Here is a 19,951-nt window from a genome sequence, read left to right as displayed (position 1 = left end):
TCAATTTGTGACACATTGGTCAACAGTCATTTTGAAATAAAAAAAACAGAAACTTGGCTTCAAAAAAGACAGAAAGGTTTCACCAAGCGTATGACATGGAAAGCATGCAAAGTGGGAAAAAATCTGAAGACAATCAAAGATCCCAAAGGTCAACTGTTTGAAGTCAAAGGAACAATCACCTGTGAATCACAATTCGTGGTCTATCTAATTGAATGCTTTTGTGGCCAACGCTATATAGGGTCGACTATATTTCTGTTGAAAAAACGCATATTAGAACATATTCGAGCGATTCAAAATAAAGACACTACTTATGCCATAGCCAAGCACATACAAAATCATGCTGGAAAGACTTGGCTAGACATTAGATATTCAGGCATAGCCATGATACATGATCATGAAAGAGGAGGTAACAGAACTCAAAAACTACGACGACTCGAATCAAAATTAATAATCAGTTTCAAAACTAAAAGCCCTTTGGGGCTCAATGGAGACGAGGAGATGTATGTACACCTGTAATTCACCTGTGTATACTCAATCCTAAACATGGACCACACTTACAGTAACTCAGTTATGCCTTTCTGTTTCTATATCACTGTAAATATGAACACAATATAGAAATTGGATGAGTAAAATTAATTTTGTAAGGATTTCAGAGAGTATATGAATATTTTTTTTTAGTCTCTGCCGACTGGGGGACTTTGTGAATGACACCGGATGTAAGTATGCAAAATACTGGCACTCAGCCAATACTGCAAAAGATTTATATGTATAAGTATCTTTAGTACTACTTAGTACCTTGGAGCCCGATGACGTGCGTATGTTAGCACCTGTACAACACGCTGTCATTCTGTATGAATAATCAATTAATCACAAGTGCTCATCTGCAACTGACATGGCCACTTAGGCCATTCATTACATTTCTTACATCTGTTAACGGAACATAATGCTCACTCACAAAGTCCATAACGGTCTGACAGATAAATGATTCAAAACATGTAAGCAAAAACGAGTTGACTATTTCCAGAATGAGTGCAGCGTATTCTTCATTAATTGTTTTGAAATACTCAGCGAGGACAAGTCCTTTACTCGCCGCCTGCACCAGCTGAAAGCTGTTCCCCCCACAAGGACATTTTGCTATTTATATATATCTATATATATATATATATATATATTCACTTAAAAAACCATAGGTTTCACACATGTTATAGTTAGCTGGACATTTCACTCGTGAAAAACCATTGAAATTCCCCCGTTATAGTTAGTGCAGGCAACTATAACTCACGCGACCGCAATCCTCTGCTGATGACGTCAGATATTACATCACTGTATTTAGACACTTATTTACCCATGTCTTCTTCCATTAATTTTTAGCTATACATATGCGGTTGCGTGAGTTATAGTTGCCTGCACTAACTATAACGGGGGAATTTCAATGTTTTTTCACGAGTGAAATGTCCAGCTAACTATAACGTGTGTGAAACCTATGGTTTTTTCAGTGAATTTGTACGTTTTTTTAAATGCTAAGTTATGTATTTTTTTTTTTTTTAAGGTTTTTAACCGTGCGCGTACTGTACGCGCACAATGCGCTTCGCGCACTGCGCACCCACGTTACGCAGTCAGCGGAATTTTTCCGTTTCTACCGTACGCGCACGCTACGCGTACTCCGCGATTTTTCGCAAAAAAATTTAAGGAAATTTTGGCCCTGACAAAGGCTAGGGGGTCAGGAACTGTCCACCATGCCCCCTTTTCACGTTCTCCACCTTTGTTTTTCACCCCCTCAGACTGCGGGAGACAAAATGGCGGCCGACACTTCCTGGTTTCGACCGATTCAAATGTTTACTAAGATCTAACAACCAATCAGAATCGCGCTCGCGCACGGCAGCGTGCGCGTACGGTAAGTCTTACTGGTAACGATTGATGTCGGATGTCGGAGTGCGCCTATAGATATATATATGCTTTTAAATGCTATTTTCTCAGGAAATACTGAACAGATTTACACCAGACCTGCAAAAGGCACATCCCTGACCTGAGGACTACCTCTCTGCCAAATTTCAAGTAATTCTGTTCAGCCGTTCGGGATGTAGCTTGGACTAAAGGTCCTATGGAAAAATGCATGGGGAAAACGCGTTTTGGGACCCCCCCTTTTTCTCAGCCCCCGCTTGACGAATCCCCCCGAGACTTTCAGGGAAGGAGCGGAGCGCCCCACCTATTTTGAAAATTTCGCGAGGATTCATCAATCGGCGCCAAAGTTATTCCAAATAGAATGTTGCGGATTTACTATGGAAACACGGTCCTAACTATAACTATCTACTGGCGACCGCCAGTAGATAATATATATATATATATATATATATATATATATATATATATATATATATATATATACATATATATTCACTGAAAAAAACATAGGTTTCAGGCACGTTATAGTTAGAAATTAGCATTTAAAAACCTTAGAAATTCATTGAAAAAAACATAGGTTTCAGGGAAGTTATAGTTAGTTGGACATTTCACTCGTACAAAACCATAGAAATTCCGCTGTTATAGTTAGTTCAGCTAACTATAACTCGCGCCCCCGAAATGCACTGCTGATGACGTCACATATTACATCATTCATGACACGGTCAGTGACATCACTGATGACATAACTGATGACATCTCAAATGACATCACTGATGACATCATCCAGTGACTCTGTGTTTCTATAAAGTTTAAATATGTATTATATATATGCCAAGGTGTATTGAAGAATAAGTGGGTGTATAAGTGTCTGGATGGAAGATTTAGTAGGTGCGTGACTGACTGTTTAAGTGAGTGATTACATGAGTCTTAATGAAGGCATGGGTTAGTGACTAAACTGTGTGAGTGTCTTTATCAGTCTGTCTGTTGGTTTATAAGCTGCTGCATGGGCTGGTCAGTAGCTACATGAGTGTCTATATGGGTTATCGATTGGTTGTCTGAGTATTTGTATGGGTGCCTGAGTGTGTGTGTGTGTGTGGGTGGGTGGGAGGGAGGGAGGTGTGTGACTCTGTGCATAGATGTTTGAGTGGTTGATTCACTGTGTGTATGGGTTCAAGAGTGCATGTGGAAACAACTGTATAGGTGGGTGTGTGTATGGGTGTTTGGTGAGTGAATGGATGTCTCAGTGGTACATGTCCAAGTAACTACATATGTAAAAGTCAGTGTTTGTGCGAGTTGGAGTATATAAATGACTATACATGAGAGTCAGTGATTGTGAGAGTGGCTGTATGGCAGAGTGTGTTCTTGTATCAGTGATGAGTATAAGTTAGTAAGTATACATTTGTTTCTGTTTGAATAAGGGATGCGGTGTGTGTATAACTGTATAGGTCAAAAGTAGTTTGATTCTTTGCATGACTGATTAGGTGTGTGGATAACTCTGTATGAGTGGTGGTGTGTGAGTGCTTATGATAGTGTTGTATTGATGAATGATTGCATGTATGAGTGATTGAATGGGTGAATGAGTGGATGTGTGTGTAGACCTAGTAATCAGTGAGTGCGTATGTAGTAACTGGTTTTGGTGTGTCGATGGTTTCAAAAATGGTAGTCTTTATTTTACACTGGGTGTATCAAAGGTTATATTAGAGTGTGAGGAGGTGCATCAGATTTTCACGTGGATGATGTAATCAGTGAAGTCATCAGTAATGTCATTTGAGATGTCATCAGTGATGTCATCAGTGATGTCACTGACCAGGTTATGAATGATGTAATGTGTGACGTCATCAGCAGTGCATTGCGTGGGCGCGAGTTAGATTTAGAAGAACTAACTATAATGGCAGAATTTCTATGGTTTTGTACGAGTGAAATGTCCAACTAACTTTAACATCCCTGAAACCTGGTAGGGGCACTTACAAAGTGATCATCTACAATATTTTGGCATTATAGGTACCCCCAGGGTATTCTCTAGGTGTCCCAGGGGTGGGGGGTCATGTAGAGAACTCGCACATTTCACTTTCCCCACTGTAGTAAAGTGCCTCCAAAAATCGACTTTGGTGCCAGGAGCACTGTGAAGTGTGGATCTACATTATCTTTGCATATTCAGAACCCCCAAGTTCTCTCCTAGGTGTCCCAGGGGCTGGGGGCCTGGTAATTATAAGCAGGATTCTTATAAAATATGTTATATATGCCCTGATGTTAGATTGCACATTGTAGTTTCCCCATTTTAGATGCCTAGCCTCTAGGATAATATGGCATTAGTTTATGAAAGCATACCTATTACTTGGAAATGAATAATTATCATTAAAGAATGCAGGAGAATGGTATTGATCAATCCAACAATATGCTGTTGTTAAATGTATCCTAAAATATACAGTTATGAGTTATAAGACTTTCATGTCTGTAAGCCAACATTCAGCAAGCCTGTAGTCCTCCCTGATAGGCCAAATTACAGGATTAGCCAGGCTGATTTGATAAAGTGATAAGTGTCTCACACGGAGAGAGGCTATCTGTGGGAGAGAGCTCTGCTACACAGGAATGTCATAGAAAGGGGGAGGATTTGTAAAGCATGAAGCTTCAAAGGAGGAATAGGACAGGCAGGGAATGCCAGGTCCATCTTCCCCATCCCCTCTGATCCAGCCAGATAGCTGGCTTAAGGAAGGAATCTGCAGATGTTAGGAGGTAGAGAGATATGAAAATGAGCCGTACTGAGTTGGTTTAGTTAGCTTTTCATGCTCTGTTGTGATTTCAGCCAAGTTGAATTTGAGGCATAGTGCTTTCTGGGAGAAGGTTATGCCACACTTTGGAGCAAGACGTCATTCTCTGGGGTGTTGCCTTGCACCTCATCGTGCAGGAGTGCTCTCCTGCTTGACTACAGAGACACTGAATAAATAAGTGAGAGATGCAGAGCCTCTCAGATCTGCTGCTTGAAAGTAAGAGAAGAAGAAGGATTGCTAGGCTGATGAAAACTTGATTTACGCCATCAGGCCCTGCATTCTGACTGACTGCGCCTGCTGCATTACCTAGAACTACAGCCCTGTGGATGTACCTTGCTTCTAAAGAAAGAATGAGTGGATTCCCTGCAAGCTACAGGTAAACAGAGCTCACCTGCATCATCACCACCAAGTATCCACTGCCTGGAGTGCGTGCAGTGGACTTTTAAGGGTTTGGGCCAGTTGCATTGTGGGAATTGTGGTACCAAACTTTCAAGGACCATCTTGGAATTTCCAGACCCTTGCATTGTGTTTTGGACCCTTTGGGCCCTCAAGAAGAACTTCAGGAAGAATAACCAAAAGTTTGGAGAAGTTTGGAGCAGCTTTGGAAAAAAAGCTCCATAAGGTGACCGGCTCAACTGCGAGAGCCAAGCCGGACACCTTCAACTACGGCCCAGCCCAGGTTACAGGTTCGTCCCACTGAAGAGCTCCGGAAGTTGACTTCCAGAGTTTGACTGGGAGCTCACTGAAAGTCAAGCTGGGGAACCCTCGCCGAATCTGGACTGGTTAAGAGCATCAAGGGACCCGGTGGAAAAAGTTCCAGAAAGTTTCTAAGTCTGAAGGTAAAATTTTGATCGGGCCTTTGCACAGGGCTCCATCGCGGCAGCCTGAAAGTCTGACTTGGTCCCGGTCAAGCACGTCCAGATGTCCCACAGTGACGTTATAGGTTTCAAAGTGTTAAAAAGCGTTTATTCTTCCAAAATTCATATCTCTGGTGTCATTTTAGAGATACAAATATTTCCTATGTTTATAAATTGATGTTGGATTTTTATTGTGTGTTGTGTCTTAATTATCTACTGAACTGGTGTTTTTAAATGCTTTATATACCTGTCTCCTAAGTTAAGCCTACCTGCTCCCAGTCACGCTACCCAGGGTTGAGCATGGGAATAATTTATTGAGAACTGGACTTATCCCTTGATTGTGTTAGTGGCCTTTTTGCCAGTGGTAGATGCATATTTACCACTACCAATAACCCACCTTCAAAACGGTTAATAATTTTAAGAGTCAATCGTTGTGCTATTAGATCAGTTCTTAATGATCTGAATAGTGACGGGTCAGAATCTGACCTACTTTATGAATGTTAAAGAAGCAGGTTACAAATTCCAACTCACTGTGATTGGAGAAAAAAGCCTGGTCTGGTGGCTTAGTGGACTCATGCGTACACTGTAGGGAACTGTGATTGACCTCATGGTCACAGGTTCAGATCCCAGCAGGTCCACTTAGCCTTTCAAGCTTCAGAGATCGATAAAATGAGTAACACTGAATTGGGTAACAATACAAATCTGTTATTCAGCGCCGAGATACCCTTCTGGGTGAAGTGCGCTTTACAAATATTCATTATGTTATGATGCCATCACTGGGATGGTGGCATTCTGGGTTTAGCAGACCACCATGTCTGTGATGGCATTTCAATTGAGTAAAGATTTTTTTTAATGCAGCACGTTTTCCTTGAAGGAAATTGCACTGCATTTAAAAAGTAAAGATTACTATTTTGTTTGTTTTAGAGTTTGCATAGATTGCATTACCACCCCAACTTGGGGATCAGTAAATTTGTTATTGTTTATGACTGCTATTTTGGCCCTAAACCTCTGACACAGGGATAGGATTCACAATTTAGAAGAGATACCTACAACATGCCCCTTACAAATAGTGATTCCTCATCAATTTCTAAACTCATTTTAGGAATTAGTAGAAAGATACAGACTACTAAAAATGGGTTTAGTACATTACTAAATGCAGTTTTGTAAGCCCTACATTCAAAAAAGCTTAGTACCACCGTAGTTAGTTTAACAAGAACTTACCACAATTGTCTAAAAAAAACTGTGAGATACAAAATATAATAATTATTAAGTTCATCATTTTGTTCCTTCTTACCTTGGCCGTCCAGTTAATTAACCAAGAAGGAATCATTCCGCCTGGGTTGTCAAAGTAGTACATGTACACTAGAAAGAAATCATCTCATTCAATTTAGGGATATTTTAAATCGGTTTTAAAACACAGCATATAGATATTGGAAGTGAATACACTTTTGTCACTTTTTTCAAGCATATACTAATATACAACAAAACACGATGACAACCTAGCTGATTTTCAGTGCCTAGATCTCTCTAGCTCCAGTCGAGAATTCTCTTATTCTAAATCAACACAACTAGTAGCATCAATCTTATAGGAATAGGGTGCTTGGCAAAACTGAAATTAAAATGAATAAATGGCTCCATCACAGGTGGATAAAGTGAAACATTATTGAGTCTGTCCTATGTCACAACTTAGGGGTAATTCTCACTCAGTTACGTTTGAAAAGCACAATCTGGTCCCCAGCAAATGTTTAATAAAGTATTTTAAAGTCTGATTTAGAGCAGGCAGGTAACAAAATCCTCTATGAAGTGTGAGTGAAGTGATTAACCCGGAAGCCAATCAGCCCAAGGATTTCCTACAGCCTAACAAAGATGGGGGGAAATCTAACGATGAATTATGTTTTGAGATAATGTTTTCTCTCTTTGTAGTAACTATAAAACTCTAAATTAGGCCTTTAGTCTCAACTCATATGACGGTCTACGAGAGACTTACAGGCTATGGAGTTTCCCTTGTAATGATGAAAGTAGCTAGACTAGTACAATTAGAAAATACTGTTGCTCTTTTTTCTTTGATTATCAACCTCATAAAAGAACATGCAGTGAAGATACGGTTTCATGTTTACCTGCGAAAACTGAACCTTATAATACATTTTTCTAAAGTTATTGCACTACATTGCATAACAATAGCAAGTTAATAGAGTCACCCTTTTTAAATGTATTAGGGGCACTTCTGTATACGTTGATCAACTGTATGTAAAACTAAAAGGATCCAGAATGGCTGGTGCAGGCAGTGATACTTATTTCCAGGACGTTAGCTTCCCAGTCCAGTTTGACAAATGATGGTAGAGATAAGCCATCCAGTTACTACATTCAAATGGTATATGACTGATAATTATGTAATATGTCAAAACCTCAGCAAGGTCAATTATTATTAAAAACTGAAGAACTCCGGTTGAAGGCAGTCTGAATACTAAAATAATCAAAACATACAAAAATGTCTGCAGAACCTCATTATGAGTGTCCCATTCTTTTCTGACCAGAGCAAACAGTTTCTCAGTTATTATTGCATCCCGTGCAATTTTCCCCAGGCAGATTTTGGCATATCCTACAGGAAAACACATAGTCTGCATGCTATGGTCCATTTAAAAGGATTAAGCCTGTAAGAGGCAACAAATATTCTATTTTATTCTAGTGTATCAAATTTGAAGAAAAGCAATACTTATTGAATCCCCCACAGGGCCACTAGAGGACCTTAGTCTTGATCATCTGGGGTTAATGTTTATCTGTAGTATGCAACTCTGCCTCAGTATGAATGAATGAACGGGCATTTTTAAAGCACACTGTTAATCCAAGGAGTGTCCTGGCGCCCTGCACCTCTGCCCCCACCTAGAAGACCTAGTCAATTTAGGCCTTGTTAAACAATCGAGTTTTCAGTATTTTCCTTAATTGAGACATGTCTCTAATGCTACGAATCTCAGACAGAAGTTTGTTACACGCTGACAGACCTAAGAAGGAAAAGGATCCAGTCCCAGTAGGCCTAGTCTTAGGCATTTTGCTAAGAAGGCTTTAGCTGACCGAAGGCATCTGGTGGGAGCATAAAATTGATGTGTGCCCTGAGACATTTGTTGTCTGTCCAATTAAAGGCTTTATGAACCAGGACGAGAGTCTTAAATAAGATTCTCTTTTTTATAGGGAGCCAATGAAGTGTATTTAGATGTGACGACATGTATACTCTCAGGGACAAACCGAGGAGAGTATGTGCTGCAGCATTTTGGACAATCTGCAGTTTGTTAATAAGATAGTCAGGCAGGCACAGATACAAGGCATTGGCACAATCCAGCCTAGGTGACACAAGCGCTTGTATTACCTGTTTCCTGCCTGAGAAAGACAAGAAATGAAGAAACTTTCTTAAGAAACGTAGTAGATCGAAGCAGGATTCTACTGCTGTGTTCACCTGCGATGAAAATGTGAGGCAGTCATTGATTTTAATACCTAAGTTATTTACAGAGATTGCTTTGTGCCCTGGAAAGGGAATATCTGCTGGTCAGAAGTATTGCCATGGTTCCTGTGCCTTAGCTTAAAATAATAACAACTTTGTTTTTTTCAGTATTGCATTAGAGCTGATGAAAAGTAAGCCACTGGAAGACCGCTGACAGGCAGGTTCTAATATTTTCACCAGGGAACCCATATTTGTAGTCCCTTGAAAACAGTAGCTGGGTGTCATCAGCATATGGAATTATATTTGCTCCCAAGTCCTCCGCAAGAAGCGCAAGAGGAATAAAGTAGATGTTAAATAAAGTAGGGCTCAATGCCAAGCCCTGTGGTACTCCAACTAGCCACCACGCGGTCCCGAACGAGAAAGGAGGGATCCACACCTGTTGGCCACGTCCTTCAAGGAATGATGACAGCCAATCAAAGGCTGTACCTGTTACGTAATCATTTATAATACTTTGCTATATTTATTGTTACTGTTTTATTCCTGTTGTGTCACCTCTTGCTGACATCACGTTCCATAGAATATGGAACGTGGAGCGAGCAAGACGGACAGTTACCGCTGGGACGATTTACCGACCAGACCTGTATTTGTACTTGCCCGACTCTTCAATAAACCTTTTATTGCTTAAAGCCTTCGATGTCTTCATAACAAATTTGGCGACGATCGGGATCTTAAGGACTACGTTAAGAAAGGAGGCTACTTTTTTTTTAATTTTGAAAGTTTGAGGCAGAGTTAACGCTGTAGTGACATCTTCGCTGGAGGAAATAAAAGAGGAGCAGATAAAGTGTGGCCGCCGCTAACGAGGATCATCAATTGCAAATCTTGGTGAGCGATATTACTATCTCTCTATGCTAAAAAAATAAATACCTTAAACTAGGCTTCCGTTACCACCGATCATTTCCGTTCAAACTCGGATTGCCTAGCAACATTGAGGTCCCTGCTTGCGGCCATTCTGCTCATCCCCACAAGTCACGTGTAAAACGTTCCGTAAAGAAGGAACGTAGCACGTCATCACGTTTACGCGCAAAGAGGAAGTAGCGCGTCATCGCGTTTACACGCAGCGGCCATTTTAAAGTGGGAAGGTCGCGTTATAAAATAAAATAGTCCACTCGACAATACTGATGAATGCGGTTCAAATACTCTCTGAAAGAGCACTTCAATTCCGGTCAGTAAGCCCGAACGATCAAGAAAGCATCGCACAGAGTTGATCTGCTGTGTCAATTTCTGGTGACTTTTCAACGCACATACTTTCTTCTATTCAGGTGAAATTTTGTTTTACTTTATTATTTCATCACCTGTCACAACTATTATTCAACATTTCTGATACAAGTGGTGAAGTATGAACAGTGTTTTATGACATTTCACTGAACAATTCCACTTTGTGACATTGGCTTGTTTATTTCCATTTTGAGTCAACATTTAAAGTACAGAGTGTCATCTTGAGTTCAGCCATGAGTCAACAAACCTTTTCACTCAGCCATCCTCAGGCTTTTCGGTCTTCAAGATCTGAACCTGCACTCAAGTGGACAGAATGGAAGGAGTATTTTTTAAATTACATTGAAACTGTTGATTTGGATGGAAAAAGGGCTGCTCAACACAAAAAACTGATTTATTTACACTCCTTAGGTCCCCATGGTTTGAAAACGTATAACCAAATGAACAAACCTGTTGTAGGTGATGGTGATAGTAATGTTTTTACGGTAGCTCTTGTAAATTTAGACAAGTATTTTGCACCTAAAATTTGTATAGGCATAACTCGCTACAAATTCTTCCAGAGGAAACAACTAAAAAATGAATCTGTAGATGATTATGTCGGTGAGTTAAAGAAATTAGCTGTTGATTGTGCTTTGGGGGGATTGTTGGAAGATTTTTGGTGTGACCAAGTTGTTATGCACGCTTCTAATCCAGCCATTCAAGAGTGTTTATGGATTAACGGCGATGCGTGTCTAAATGACATTCTTGCTATTGTCCGCAAAGCTGAAACTTCTAGCAGATGTGCTAATGCTTTAAAAGCAGAAGTTGTTGTAAATGAAACAGTGGCTAATCCAGTTCTAAAAAAAAAATTCTATGTCAAACCTAAATCTGAAGGAGGGAGTAAGTATAGACCTAATAATGAACCTCCCAAATGTTACAGATGTGGTAGCTTAGAACATTTAGCTTTTGCAAAATCTTGTCCTGCTAGGAAAGTTAGATGTAGTGCATACGGTATTTATGGCCATTACACAAAATCCTGCAGGAGAAAGGCAAAATCAGTTAAATGTATTCAGGATGATCTGGATTCAGATAGTGATTTAAGCAACAATGATGAACAAGTATCTGAATGTTCTGTTGCAGTCAAAAAGAAATTAATGTTAAACGTTAGCGATGGCTGCCTTATAATAGAAAACAAACCTGAGTGTTGGATTCACATAGGTTGTGTTCGTGTAAAAGTCTATGCTGACTCACCCTATTCAATCGTGAATGAAGAGGTATGGCAGAAACAGTTTACTGGTAAAGTTGGTTCCAAATTATTTGACACTGATATAGACCCTGAGGGGTACGGTGGAGAAAAAAAAAATCGACATACTTGGGTATCGTTGGTTTAAATTTGAATTTAAAAATCGTCATGCTTATGGCAAGTTGTATATTTCAAAAAAAGGCCCATCTGTGCTCGGATGGAAAGATCCCAAAAAAATTACACATAATATTAGACCCGAACTCTGATGAGCAAGTTTTGGTTATAGATGAGGGCAACAAAGTTGGTGAAAAACTTTTAAAGAAATTTCCCTCTGTCTTTCAAAAAAACATTGGCAAACTAAAGGGTATTGAACATAAAATAATACCTAAAAAAAGTGCACTTCCAAAAATTCACAAAGTTAGGAGCGTTCCTATATCCTTAAAGAATGATGTGGCTAAAGAACTTGATAGACTTGTTTCTGCAGACATAATTGAACCTGTGGAGGCTTCTGAATGGGTTTCTCCATTAGTTGTAGTTAAACGTAGCAATGGGAAATTGAGACTATGTGTTGATTTGCGCCATTTGAATGAGAACATAGTTATTGATCAATTTACTTTGCCCAAAATAAATGAAATGTTAGCCTTATTGGATGGTGCAAAGTGGTTTTCCACAATTGATTTATCTGCTGCCTATCACCAAATTCCACTATACAGAGACAGCAAGAAATTCACTACTTTTGTTACACCACATTGGTGTTTTCAATTTAAAAGGATGCCTTTTGGCCTAGCATCTGCTGCTGCTGTTTTTCAGCGATTAATGCATCACTTATTTTCCAATATTAAAAACACCAAATTTTTTCAGGATGACATTTCAATTTTGGGAAAAGACAAAGCAGACCATGATAAAACCTTACATGAAGTGTTTCCATTTTGGACTCCAAGGTTTTCACTGTTGAATATTCCAAATGTACATTTGCAAGCGATAGCGTCACCTATTTAGGTCACGTTATTGATTGTAAGGGAATTACAACTAAACCAAACCTCATCGACTCTATTAGGTGTGCCCCTGCTCCAAACTGCAAAGATGATGTGAGATCGTTTATAGGTCTGGCCGAATTCTGTTCAAAATACATCCAAAATTTCTCTTCAAGAACGTATAATATCAGACAATTGTTAAAGGACAGAAACAAATTTGAATGGTCTTTGGAATGTCAACATGATTTTGATGATATTAAGGATTGCATATCCAAGGTTGCCTCTTTGAAAAGTTTCAACCCTGAAGCCAACAGCATAATAACCACTGACGCTAGCATAAAAGGGTTAGGCGCCGTTCTTTCTCAGATTGATGCCAAGGGCGAAGAACATATAATAGCATATGCCTCTAGATCTTTGTCACCTACTGAGGAAAAATACTCAGTAATTGAAAAAGAAACTCTAGCCTGTGTTTGGGCTGTCGATCATTTTAGAGCATTTGTTTGGGGAAAACACTTTATCTTGCGTTGTGATCATAAACCTCTGCTTAAAGTTCTTACTACTGAATGCACAATTAATACTTCTGCTAGAGTTGCCAGGTTAGCCATCAGGTTACAGGATTATTGTTACAAAATAGAATATATTCCTGGTAAGAGAAATTGCATGGCTGATTTTCTGTCTAGACAGCTTGATGAGTGTGAAGATGAAATCTGGAACTCGTTCCAGATTGCTTATGTTCAAGATGTTGTTAACAGTGGAATTGCAAAAAAGAAATGGGACGAAGAATATTTAAAAGATGTTGAATTGTGTCAGGTCAAATCTCATCTCAGTCAATCATGGCCGAGGAAACTAAGTACCAACCACCCCTTGAAACCTTTTTGGGAAGTTAGATTTTAGTTAAGTATTCGTGATGATAATGTCTGGAGAGGTGAAATGGTTATTCCTCCAAAAAGTTTACGTCCCCCTATAATAGCTTTGTGTCTTGAAGGCCATATTGGCATAGTTCGTTCTAAACAAACTGTCAAAGCTTCATTTTGGTGGCCAAGTATGGATGCTGAAATTGAAGTATTTGTACGTGACTGGGAATTATGTAAGTTTGCTGACAAGTCCTTAGTTATGTGCAATCCTCCCTTAGGTGTAATGTCTAGACCCAGTTTACCCTGGGAACATACCGCAATTGACATCATGGGTCCAGTTGGCATTGAACAAAAAATCGTTTTAGTCTTAATGGATTTGTTTTCAAGATGGCCCATTGTTAAAATTGTTACTAGAGCAGATACTGACTCTGTTCTTAAATTCCTTGACAAATCATTCCAATTGGAAGGTATTACTTCAGTCCTGTTGAGTGATAACGGCGTTCAATTTACGTCAAACAAGGCAAAAGAATACTTTAACAAACTAAGCATAAAACATAAAACCACTGCGCTTTACAACCCAAACAGTAATGGAATGGTTGTGCGCTTCAACAGAGTTATTAAAAACACAATTCAAATGGCAGCCAAACATGGTGATTAGGAAACGCAAGTTTTAAAAATGGTTTGGGCTTATAGAGTGTCAATTTGTGAAGACACTGGTTATCCACCTTTTGCCCTAATGCGAGGCAGAAATCCCACAACAAAATTTGCACCCGGTTGGCTATTCAAACACAACATTGTACATTGGTCAGAAGATTCTGTCAGGGAAAAAGCTGAGGCCCTTCAAACCAAGAGGAAGGAGTGGTATGATTCTAAACACAATGCTAAATAATCCGACATAATGATTGGGCAATGGGTCAGAGTAAAAAAACCAGGCCAAATTTCTAAAGAGGTTAGTAAATTTTATGAGCCATTGCAAGTCATTGAAACCATGAATAATGCTGTACGTCTGTCAGATGGGAAAGTTTGGAACCTCAAAAGAATTGCTAAATGTGCTGCACCTTCTCTTTGCACAAATGCTGTTCCTTCTTTGTTTGATTTAGAGGATTCTATTGACAAAAGTTGTGTTGGTGACAACATCAATGCAAATTCTGCTGACAATTCTAATATGAATTCTCCTACAATTGTTAATAATAATGTTCCTAGTGAAGATGCCATGGTACAATTGTCAGGTAGTTCTGATATGGATTGTGATGGAGCTACTTCTACCTCAGATTCTAGACAACTTAAGCGTGAAAGAAGACCTCCTGTTTGGTTAAAGGATTACATTTCTGAAAACTTTCCGTTGTAATATCGCTAATTTTTTGTGTAATGAGTAATTCTTATGTTTCTTCTTTTTCTTTCTTCTGCTCTCTCTTTTCCTTATCCTTTGGTTTATTTATTTATTTATTTGTTAACCCCTTCAGTGCCCCGCCCTTTCCCCGCCCTGTGCCGGGCGTTGCATTAGCGGGCGGGGTTCATGACGAGATAGTCTCGTCATGGGCACAGTGCAACCGTGCTCCATGACGAGACTATCTCGTCATAGGCACTGAAGAGGTTAAGAAAGGGGATGTGTTATGTTATGATTTATAACACTTTGCTATATTTATTGTTACTGTTTTATTCCTGTTGTGTCACCTCTTGCTGACATCACGTTCCATAGAATATGGAACGTGGAGCGAGCAAGAGGACGAGGGAAGGTTACCGCTGGGGCGATTTACCGACCAGACCTGTATTTGTACTTGCCCGACTCTTTAATAAACCTTTTATTGCTTAAAGCCTTCGATGTCTTCATAACAGAACCCCCAATTCCAATGTCTTTGAGACGGGCCAGTAGAGCAGCGTGGGGAACTGTATCGAAGGCCACTGAAAGATCTAACATTCGCAGCAATGCCTTCCCCGAGAGTCTAAATTACTCCTGATGTAATCTACCACCTCCACTAGCGCGGTCTCAGTAGTGAAACAGGGGTGGAAGCCAGACTGACTGGGTTGTAATAAATTGTTGGTTTTCATGTATTGGGAGAGCAGAGAGTTGACATGTTTTTCCAAAACGTTTGATATAGCTGGGAGCAAGGAAATGGGTCTGTAATTAGATTGTTAAGCTGGGTCTGCCTGTGCTTTTTTCAACAGAGGCAGGATCTTAGCCTGCTTAGAGCTTGTGGTACTACAGCTGATGACAATTATTAATTCAAGATTATATTGGCTAAAGGTTTACTTGCTCTGGCACCTAGTTACAACATGTGATGGGGCCAAGGATCCATCGGCAAACCCGACTTGAGACTTTGAATAGCTGTCAAACAATCTTCCAGAGAAATAGGATCGAATTTGGAAGTAGACCCTATGGAATTCAGGGGATAACTTGCATGTAAACTATCTGGACAGACACCCTCTGGCAATTTGCTAGAAAGAAGGCTGTCTTGGATGTTCGTAATCTTATAATGGAAGAATTGTGCCAGCTGCTCTAACCATTCAGCTGATGATTCATGACCTCTAGAGCCTGCTTCCAGTGACATAAAACTTAGTACAATTTTTAAAATGCATTGTGGTTTATTCCCAGCAGGTTCAATTCAGTCTCCCAGATAGGCTTTCTCTCCTAACTGGACCTCCCTATAGTACTTTTTTTTAAAGCAGCTTTATACTGGGCTTTGGGGATCAGACTTTAAGATTTCCTCCATTCTCTTTCTAGGGCCTTGCACTGTTTCTTGCCTTCTTTAAGGGTGTCAGTATACCAAGGATATGAAGGATTGGAATGGAGTTAAATTGATTTCAGGTCCCAGCTCCTTAGATGAATCTTCAATCCAAGTGTTCAGAATACGAGTGACAAGAATCATATCACCTGTCAGAGACGCGTTCTTGCCTCCAATGTTCTTAGAAAACTTATGAATGGATATTATGAAAGGCTCTTAAGGCACAGAGAACTATCACTGGCTTTGTAGGAGCTTTCCCAGCCCTAGCCCAATAAAGTGTAATCTAAAAATCATCGGACCACATTTGTGGGCTAGGAGTGCCCACTATCAAAGATTCAGTCAAATATATCTGGTCCAACACATGTCCTGGTTATCTAACAGAAAGGGGGGAGAATGAACCGCAATCTCAATACCAGAGTCTCAGAACTTTTCGTCTCGGAGACCCTCAACCACACGTTCAGACTGCAGTGTATGTAATCTCTGCTTATTGTGGTTCAGTGGATAGTGTCATCATCGGGTCATGTCACTTGAGTGTTCCATTCTACAAGTGACATCAAAACCTCCCCCTGGATGGAGACTGTCTAGATGTTGACAGTGGTGAGTGGATTAAAATTATCCCCTATCCTATAGGGGAATCTCTATTGGTGGAAAAGAGTAGGATAGGGATATGTCTAAAATCAAAGCAGTGTTTAGTGGATGAGTCACTGGTTCACGACACCTAGTTGCAGGGTCCAAATGTTTCGGCCTGGAACAGACCCTTACGGGTCTATGGCCTTCGTCAGGAACAAAGAAATATATATGGAGGCCTTATACTTCATGGCTTCCCGGATAGTGTGTTATTAGTGAGTGGAAGCACTCACCCGTCTTTGGCAGTGAGCAAACTTTGCTCCAGGCAGAACGTGGTTCTAGGTACGGCCTGTAGGCCTATACCTGTGAGGGAATCAAAATAAAATAAAATGCATGATAAAACTAACATTGCCAATTGACACTGAAAAAAACGTAGGCAGCGATGTCACTGGTGACGGTGTGGTTATCAACCCTTAGATATGCATTAGTGAAAGAAGGATACAACCAGGGGGAACAGGGACACTGCCCTACTCTCTCTCTTGGCAAATGTTTATAAAGGACTGTGAGGTAAAGCATAGCGCTCTCTCTGTTAAATAATAATGATAGTGTATAGATAAATCATCCCTGCATTCAATTTTTGCAAACATGCTGGCAGAACTGTCTTAGTAATTTAAACAAGAAAAATTATAATACTAGGCTGTTTGGGAAACCCAGAACCGGGGAGGGGCTATTGTTTTAAATAAAAATAACAAATGTACTGTTACCTTAAAAATGCATTTCATTTGCATCATGTTGTGAAGAAATGTAGGACAGAGGTTTAAGCCTGAAGGGAAAATGTAAGGCATCATATCCATTTGCACTTTTAAATTAAAAGCTAAACCATAAAGGGATGAATTCTGTACTCTGTCAATTGCGCTCACTTGGCTTTAAACCGTCCTGCACAGTGCTCCTGTATGCATCTCGGCAACCAAATCTTGAATGTGGTCTGGAGAGACACAGTTTTTATAGTTTACTCTGTGACCATAATTGAGAACAGGTGGTTGAGATTAGGTTGCTGTAGGCTCTGTGTGGACCGTAAATCATTGTTTGAAGTGAAAGTTACAAGTGAGGAACATTTCTGTTTATAAAATGAACTTTCAGAGACATTTTGTTAAGAAGAAACTGTTGCTGGAGTTGCCATTATGTGAATAATATCTGGAAGTTTCAAAAAAAGGTAGTTTCAATAAAGGAAAGAAAAAAGACTCCTGCTACGAGTGAGCTGTGTCAAATGCACACATGCTGGTAAGTTCCTGGCAAGTCTCTACTGCCTTTATGTTGTAGATATAATGAGGAGATAAATGCTGAATATTTGCTTGCATGTTATACGTAAAATAGGACTTTCGTGACCTTATCAGGTGCCCTATGTCTCAAATCTCATGGGGCAAATCAGTTCAAATATAAGGCTTTTTTGTGTACATAAAAGAAGAGATTCATGAGCACATTTGAAAAAGTGCTAAAGCGTTCATTACTGTTTCTTATATTTAGGCATGCGAAGTACATGTATGATAATTTGTAGAGTCAAGACCAGAAAAGGAATAAAGCTAATGTAGCCATTGTTGATGGTGGTGAACTGTAGGAATCGTGTTTCATAATGATGGAAATCACGTATGTAATTTAAAACTTATCTTCAAGAGCAGAGATTCATGATAATGCTCTGCCGAATACTATAGGGGTCATTTATGTTTCTCAGGTTTATGATACAATGTTATGCGTGTGAGTATTTGCTTGTGGTCCCAAGAGCTGAAGAAACTGTTGTCAGCATATGGTCATACTTTACCAGCAGTAGAAGCTGTATGGCTGATGTCTCCAAACTCACAGGCTATTGCCACTTGTCTTGATGGCTCTTACATGTATAAATACATATTATTACTGACTCGAACGCTAACCAGGGGACTCATTTAGTCCTATATCAAAGGTTCTAAGACAGTGGACCCATCTTTGTTCTTTTTGAAAGAGAATGCATTTAGTATATCCGTCTGTCTCATCCAGTGTTTCCAAATTCACACATTCAAGTTCGTTGGCTGTATGCTGAGAAGTAAGAAAGTGGTTACTCATCCTTGTGGTGGCTTACTTGCATCTGATATTGCTATGATGTTCTCCAATCCGTGCTTTGACTTTGCGGCAAGTCATGTCTATGTATCATAGTTTGCATGGACGTGCGATCATGTATATGGTGTGTGTGGTGTTGCAGTTTGTATGTCGTCTTAGAGTTCTGGCTCAATGTGAGGGTGTTTGTTACTTTTGTCAAATGGGACACTGCACATGACCCGCAGGGGTAATGTCCTGCTACAAGTGGTAGGCCCCAAGTTGTGTGCATCGAATTTGTTTTTCATTACTTTCATTCTTTTTAGTGGGTTGTGTATGTACCAGCAGATCTCAGATGTGTTTACTCCTTTTGTGGGAAAATCTAGGCTTCGGCAATTTTTAAAGATCCAGACATTATAATGTGCCAATGTTTATAGATGGCTTTCTTAATGATGTTGGTCACTGTGCACTAGGTGGTCACACCAGTGAGGATGTCATTTTCCTTTGTGTTCTTGGTTTGTTCCAGGAGGTTATCCATGTTTAGATTCCTGGCTCTCTTTTGGCACTTATTGAAATATAGCAATTAATCTAACTGATTACTACGGATCATACCATATTAACCCTTTTCATGGCTTACCTTCTCTGTGGGGCAGGTGGCCAACTGTCTGCTTTTGATAGGGCATTTCTAATAAATGCAAAGTTGTGAAAGGAACATAGAAATAGCATGCAGGACTTAAATGAAAAGCCACATTTTGAATTGGCAAATGAGAGCCCTAGGCTTATCTAGCAAGGCGTGTCAAGTTAGAAAGGCTATAGGATGCAGTTTTACTTTTTATTTTTTACTGACCTAAAGTCAACATTCTTGATAATGTTGAATAAGTGAAGAGTTCAATGTTAAAATGCGTTGACACATTATAAACTAGAAGAAAAGATAGGTTTCGACCTTCTCATAGACATTACCCATACAATACAATAGAAATGTAGTTAAATCTTACTTAAATATTTCTTCATGAAAAAGATTTGTAAGGTAGAATATTTGAGAAAGAGTTGATTTCATTTGTGGAATAATAGACTTAACAGTGTACTATTTTATTTTTTAGAAAAGAGGTGAGTGGGGACCAAACCACAACTTGTACAATGTTGTTAGTAACGTACATGTAACACTTTATATTTGTAAGTCTTTGTTTCAAGACAGGGAAGATGGCGGAAGATTTCCGTTCCCATGAATACATCGCGATTCAATTGGCCGAACAAGCAGGGCTACTGCAATAATTGTATTAGTTTAGATATCATAATGTTATAATAGTGCTTGCTC

The 19,951-nt window shown here is 39.6% G+C and overlaps 1 protein-coding gene across 2 annotated transcripts in view; it reads right to left on the bottom strand.

The window, feature by feature from the left end:
* Positions 1-19,951, bottom strand: part of PCTP (phosphatidylcholine transfer protein) — a 215,810-nt gene that overhangs the window by 37,626 nt on the left and 158,233 nt on the right. The window contains exon 5 of one of the 2 annotated variants that reach the window (XM_085617176.1): positions 6,822-6,889. The exons of the other annotated variant lie outside the window; for it this stretch is intronic. Within the exon in view, the coding sequence (XP_085473302.1) occupies positions 6,822-6,889 (68 nt within the window). The remainder of the gene's footprint in view (positions 1-6,821; positions 6,890-19,951) is intronic. 2 annotated transcript variants of the gene reach the window in all.

This window comes from Triturus cristatus, chromosome 7 (genome assembly GCF_964204655.1).
Source record: "Triturus cristatus chromosome 7, aTriCri1.1, whole genome shotgun sequence".
In the NCBI taxonomy this organism is placed as follows: Eukaryota; Metazoa; Chordata; class Amphibia; order Caudata; family Salamandridae; genus Triturus; species Triturus cristatus.
Note: the sequence above shows the minus strand (reverse complement) of the source record. Positions and strands in the feature narration are given on the sequence as shown.